General features: G+C 38.4%; 1 protein-coding gene across 1 annotated transcript; it reads left to right on the forward strand.

Annotated features, from left to right (window-relative positions):
- Positions 1-321: 321 nt before the first annotated feature.
- Positions 322-816, forward strand: LOC113704546 (uncharacterized). The gene has a single exon (XM_027226439.1). The coding sequence runs from the start codon at positions 322-324 to the stop codon at positions 814-816; it is 495 nt and encodes a 164-aa protein (XP_027082240.1).
- The last annotated feature ends 6,230 nt before the right edge of the window (positions 817-7,046 follow it).

Genomic DNA, 7,046 nt, shown 5'->3' on the forward strand with positions numbered 1-7,046 from the left:
GACATGCTCCGATCATGTGTTATGGATTTTGGAGGGAACTGGAGCCAACACCTCACCTTGATCGAGTTTGCCTATAACAACAGCTATCATTCTACCATACAAATGGCACCGTATGAATCCTTATACGGGCGCAAGTGCCGCACACCGATCTTTTGGGATGAAGTAGGTGAGAGGAAAGTATTAGATTCGACCACAGTACCCTGGATTGAAGAAGCAATAGAAAAGGTCAAAATTATTCGCCAGAAAATACAAACAACTTAGAGCCGGCAGAAAAGTTATGCTGATCATCGAAGGAAAGACCTGGAGTTTGAGGTGGGAGACATGGTGTTCCTAAAGGTTACACCACTAAGGGGAACCGTTGCGGCTAGAAAAGGAAAGAAATTGAAACCCCGATATGTAGGGCCGTATAAGATTCAACGACGAGTCGGGACGGTGGCATATCAGCTAGAATTGCTAACCAGTATGTCTCGAATTCACAATGTCTTTCATGTTTCCTTACTCAAGAAATACTATCCCGACCCCACTCACATTCTACAACCTAAGGACGTGGAGCTAGATGAAACCCTCACCTACGAAGAGCAACCAGTACAGATTTTGGATCGAAAGGTGAAAGAACTAAGGAATAAACGGATACCTTTGGTGAAGATTTTATGGAGAAATCATGATATGGAGGAAGCCACCTGGGAATTGGAGGAAGACATGCAAAAGAAGTATCCTTCTTTGTTCATGAACAAAGGTATTAATTTCGAGGATGAAATTGTTCTAAGAGGGGGAGGTTATGAGACCCGGTTAGTCATTAATTTCGATATTATGTGATATTAAGAGAATTTTGTTCTATTTTGTACTAATTGTAAGGCCCAAAGACAACCTAAGAGGGGGGTGAATTAGGTTGATTAAAACTTAATTGAGTTTAAGCACTTTTTACTTAATAAAAAATTTACCTTCTTTTCTAGTAGAGACCAATCAAGTAAATTTAAAGAAGAGAACAATGTTGATCAGACATAAGAATATATATAAGCAATGAGAATTTTATTAAACAAAAAAATAAGATAGAGTATCAAACCGATTGTCTACCAAGCTTTCCTCAAACTTGAAGACCAATCACAAAGATGAGCACCTTCTCTTTGATGAACAATAATCAACTCAATGTACAATGGAGGGATCACTTCCTCCTTGCCCGAAACCTCACTTAGTCAAGCTAGGAAGTTTTACTATCACTCAGATAACCCTCAACAAAGCTACACCATTGAAAATTTGAAACACAAGAGAAGAGCTTACAAGAACTTCACACAACTAGGAGAACAAATCTTGCTTGGGAGACTATTTTCTAGCTAAAATATCTCTTTAGATCTTGTAATCAAAGTGTGCAAAAGTTATTTTCTCGTTCAGAATCGTTTGTATTTGAAGGGGACCAAAAATGGGCTTCATTAATGCTTCCAACGGATAGAAGGCAGATGAAGAGTCAGCTAGCCGTTGGGGCTGTCGGACGTCCGACAGATTAATCATCGTCCGATCCCATCGTCCGAAACTCACCAAGTTGTCGTTCGGACGTCCGATGGGATTTTATCGTCCGAAAGCATCTGCGTCCGAATGTCGTCCAGAGAGTCATCAAAACTTTGCGAAATTTTTCGGACGTCCAACGCGATCGTTATGCGTCAAAAGAGTGCGTCCGATCCTCCCGGACGTCCGATGCTTCCTCACGAGCTTCCGAAGGAGTTTCCTTCTTGATGTTCTTCATCCTTTCGGACGTCCGACATGAGTGCCCTGTTTTTGCTTCTTCTTTTGGTTGATTTTCTTTCCTTGACACCTTTGTACCTGATTCTCTAAAAGCAAAACACTTATATTCGAAGAGAATTAGATAAACATTTCAAAGTGCTTTTGTGATCATCAAAATCAAGAATAACATTCTCCCCCTTTTTGATGATGACAAAACAATGATTTGAAATGAAATTTGATGATTACAAATAGGCTCCCCCTTTCTCAGTCAATCGAAGAACAAAAATTGAAAAACTCCCCCTCACTTGGCTACTTCACAGATTTATTCAATCATCCAAGAATAGTTAAGCAATTGAAAAAACTCCCCCTCACTTAGTTAAGCAATTTATTCACTGATTTATCCAAAAACAGTTAAGCAATTGAGAAACTCCCCCTCACTTGGCTACTTCACAGATTTATCCACATATCCAGTCAATTCATATCTTTTCTCCCCCTTTTTGTCATCACAAAAGTCAAAAGTAAAGAGACATGTCAAGAATCACAAAAGTAAAGAGACATGTCAAGAATCAGTAACATAAAAAAGAACTAAACATTCTTAACAAAATAGCTTACGAGCATCACAAAACATTACAAGCACCATTACATCCACATATCCAGTTTTGAACATTACAAGCACCAGAATCAAAGAAAACAACAAAACAAAAAAATCCAAGACAACCATCTAACACCTAGCAAATAGAAAATAGTCAAACAGAATGCAAATGATCCTAATATGGCTAGTGATCCTAAATGGTAAACTAAGTGGACCCAGGCGTCCTTCGAGTAAGCAGATACTAAGAGAGATCCTCCTCCTCAGTGTCTTCATCATCTTCAGCATGTTCACCAACTGGTTTCTTGCCTTTGTCAGATGTGGAAGGATCATGAGGTGCCACCGGAGTAGAGGTGAGATCGATGGGAGCAGGACTCATGGAGCGAATAGGAGCTGATGAACTTGGATCATTAGAGCGTGGCTCTTTGCCATGAGGAACTTCTTCACCCACAGGTGGGGGAAAGAGAAGACTCTTTTTATCCAGAAAGTCTGCTTGTTGCTCAGATGACATGGTGAGCATGAGACCATGTTCAAGAAGTAGAACATGTTGTTTAAGATCACGAAGGAGGTCAACCACTTCAGAATTTGAAGAAGAAGATGCCTTAGTGGCAGTCTTCCTAGGATGAATAGAAGTCAGTGCAACAGAGGATAGAGTGTGAAGGGGATCATGTGCAACCTTAGATCTAGGTTCATTAGTCATAGCCCCCTTATAAGCCCACAAATTATCTCTAAAGACAAGATTCTTGCGCTCAAAATAAGCCTTAGTAAAGGCAGAAGAAAACGTTTCTTTGGGACAAACACCAAGGATGGGTACTTTGTAAAACTCAAAGATCTTCTGAAGAAATTTTCCATAAGACAGTTTTCTACGAGAATCAGTGGTGAACCGAAGTAAAAACTTGCACATGACAAAGCCAAAGTCAATGCGAATTTTTTCTCGAAAACAATAAAAAAGATACAGCTCCATTTTATTGGCATCTGTCCTATGACCATCAGTAGGTACAAGCAAATTTGAAATGATTGAGAAAGCAATTAGATTCACAGGGGCAAGGTCATTCAGTTTTGCATCAGCAGGGGCAGAAAACTTCTTTTGAAAATAAGACATCATCTTAGTACTATCAAAGTGATTATCAGCAGTGGGATGCTCTTCATAAGAAAAGAAATTGGCAATTTTACTTTTGCATCCTGGTTCAATAACAGTATTTAAAACAGCATTCACAATCTCAGGATCAAACACTAAATCTACCCCATTTACCCTGGACATAATTTCAGTGTGATCAGTGCCTTTCCTAAGATTGGCAAAGAATTGATATAGCATTTCAGGGTAATAAACGTTAGGCATGGAAATGATATGTGACCATTTCTGAAATTCAAAGAGACGCAGAATGGACTCTAAACCTATTTTGCGAAACTCAGAGGGATTTACAGTACGTTGAGGAATGTAACCTTTTTGGGATATCCAGTAGTGTTTTTCTTTGGCAGCATCATTAAAGAATGGGGAGACAGTGGTTGATTTGGAGGGCGGTTGAGAAGAAGTTCCTTGTCCGGATTCTGGCTTAGCGGAAGGCTGTGAAATTTGAGCCTTTACTGCCCCCTTTTTGACACGTTTCGATGATCTTTTGGCCCTAGGAGAATCAGCATCTTCATCCCTGAGTGTGTGTCTGCGTCCGGCAGTCACCTTTCCTCCTCTTAGTTTCACCATTGTGTGAAATGCGTGAAATGTATGATGCTAATGATGCACACAGTAGTATGGGAGTGAATCACACAAGAATTTTGGGATAAACGAGCCTTGAAGATGATTGAACAGAATGGCTAGGAGAAAATAGGGTTTTGAGAGAAATTTGGGAACTGTCGAAATGTGATGAAATTTGGTGAGAAGATCAGGAAAATAAACTCGCAATGATCAGGAGAAGTTTTTGGTTGAGTCAATTTTGGAATGAGTGCTTCAGAATAGCATGAATTGAAAGTGAAAAGAGAGACAGTTTTTTTCGTCCGAGAGAAAAGAAAAGAAGAAGGGTCTGAAGCAAATGAGGAGGGAAGTTACTTTAAAAAGTGTACCGTTGCACTGTCGAACGCTCGAACGAAGTCTTGCGTCCGACAGTTTCGTCCGAACAGGTGCTTCCTGGGAAAGCAGCTGAAGAACATTATCGGACGTCCGTTCATCTGCTTTCGGACGTCCGAAAGCTTTGAACAGAAAAATTTTAAGATGATTTTTCGATTATCCCTAGTTTTGATCTTAGATGAATGAATTGATCCAATGGCAAAGCTTTTGTAAAAATATCAGCAATTTGATCTTTAGAACAAACATAATTCACACAGACTTCACCTTTTTGAACAAGATCGCGAATAAAGTGGTGCTTTATATCTATATGTTTTGTCCTAGAATGCTGAATTGGATTTTTCGTCAAATTGATAGCACTAGTATTATCACAGAATATAGGCATGCAGTCATATAACAATCCAAAATCATTCAAGGTATGTTTCATCCATAAAAGTTGAGCACAACATGCACTAGCGGCAATATATTCCGCTTCGGTTGTGGACAAAGAAATTGCATTTTGTTTTTTTTTTGCTAAACCAAGAAACTAAACAATTACCAAGAAAGTGACAAGTTCCACTAGTACTTTTTCTGTCCACACGACAACCACCAAAATCAGCATCCGAATATCCAAATAGAGCAAATTCACAAGATCTAGCATACCAAAGACCATAGTCTAATGTACCTTTCAAATACCTAAAAATCCTTTTAACAGCATTCAAATGTGATTCTTTTGGACAAGATTGAAATCTAGCACACAAGAAAACAGCAAACATAATATCGGGTCTACTTGCGGTTAAATAGAGTAGGCTTCCAATCATACCTCTATAGTGCTTTTCATCCACATGTTTAAACAGATCCTGTTCAAGTAAGGTCGTGCCACGTTAGTAAGGTCAAGTTTTGTAGAAGTGCACATTGGAGTTCCAACTTGCTTTGAGTCCTCCATGCCAAATTTTTCAGCAATTCCTTGGTGTATTTTGCTTGATTTATAAAAATTCCCTCTAGTGCTTGATGTATTTGAAGTCCAAGGAAGAAATTTAATTCTCCCATCATGCTCATTTCAAATTCACTTTGCATAATGGTGGAAAAATCCTTGCATAGATATTCATTAGTAGCGCCAAAAATAATATCATCTACATATATTTGCACAATAAGAAGATCATTTAACACTTGCTTAGTAAAAAGTGTGGTGTCCACAATAGTTAGAATTGTGTCTAACTAACCATATGCATCTCATTCCTTTGTTCAGATTTCTTTTCACATAACAATCTCCTTTCAAATGCCCTTTTTGATAACCAAAACTACACATAATGGAAGAGTCTTTAACATGTAATGATTTGATAAATCTCAATCCACTCCTTCTATATGTTGTGAAACCATATGCATTTTTGTTGTGTGCTAATGTTCTTTCATGAGCAGTAAGAGAGGTGGTTGACATGTTCTTTTTGAGATAATCTTGTTTTCTAGCTTTTAAAGTCTCATCCAAACTGTCCATCCTTTTATTCAAGTCACCATGTCTTTTCTTTAGCATTTCACAAACACTTGTCTTTCTATCAAGTTCATTTTGAACATCAAATCCGGCTCTTACAAGGCACTCATTGTCAGCCTTTAGTTGTTTATTTTGTTGAAAAAGACTTGCATTATTTTGAATGAGAAAGACAATTTTCTATTTTAGCTGCTTGTTTTTATCATAAGATTCCTTCAAGGCATTATGCAATTTTTCAACAAAGGATTCAAGATCATCATCATCTTCATCATCACTTTCAGATTGAGAGTGTATGGAAGTTACCTCATTATCTCCAATAGCCATGAAGGCCATTTGAGCTGATTCTTCTTCTTCTTCAACTTCGCCTTCGGAGTTACATTCATTCCATGTAATCTGGAAGTTGTTGAACCTTGGCTTTCGATCAGCTTTTCCATATTTCTTTTTCTTCAGGGAGCATTCGTTTGTGTAGTGTCCAGGCTGTCCACATTCGTAGCATTTGTCCAATTGTTTCTTGTTGAATTCTTGTTTTCCTTTGTTCCTTGCGTTTGAAGACTGATTCTGGAATTGATTGCTAGCTCCTCCCCTTCTAAACTTCCTTTTATTCAAGATTCTCTTGAAGCTTTTTGTGATGAGAGCAAGATCGTTGTCATCATCATCCGAGTCTTCATCATCCAACTGAGTTGGATCATCTTCACCTTGAGCTGCTTTTAGAGCTATGTTTCTCTTTGCTCTCGCGTCCTCTTCCTCCTGCACTTTAGTTTTCAACTTCAACTCATAGGAGGTTAGTGAGTTAATGAGAGATTCAATAGGCACATAATTCAAATCCTTAGCCTCCTCTATTGCAGTCACTTTACTTTCCCATTCTTTGCCCAACGCATTGAGAATTTTCCTGTTTTTCTCTCCCAAGGTGTACTCTTTGCCTAACACCTCGAGATCTTTGATCAAGTCATTGAACCTGCAATACATTTTGTCAATATTCTCAAGGGGTTCTATTTTAAATGATTCATACTTTGTGACCAAGATAGACTTTTTCTGTTCTCTCACGTTGTCACTACCCTCATGAATTTCTCTTAGCTTATCCCACATTTCTTTAGCAGATTTACATCCTTTTACTCTAATCGATTCATTTGAGTCTAAGGCACTATAAAGAACATTCATGGCTTTGGCATTCAAAGTGAGATTGGCTCTATCTTGAGCATTCAACTCAGCTCTTGTTTTAG

This window comes from Coffea arabica, chromosome 8e (assembly GCF_036785885.1).
Source record: "Coffea arabica cultivar ET-39 chromosome 8e, Coffea Arabica ET-39 HiFi, whole genome shotgun sequence".
Lineage (NCBI taxonomy): Eukaryota > Viridiplantae > Streptophyta > Magnoliopsida > Gentianales > Rubiaceae > Coffea > Coffea arabica.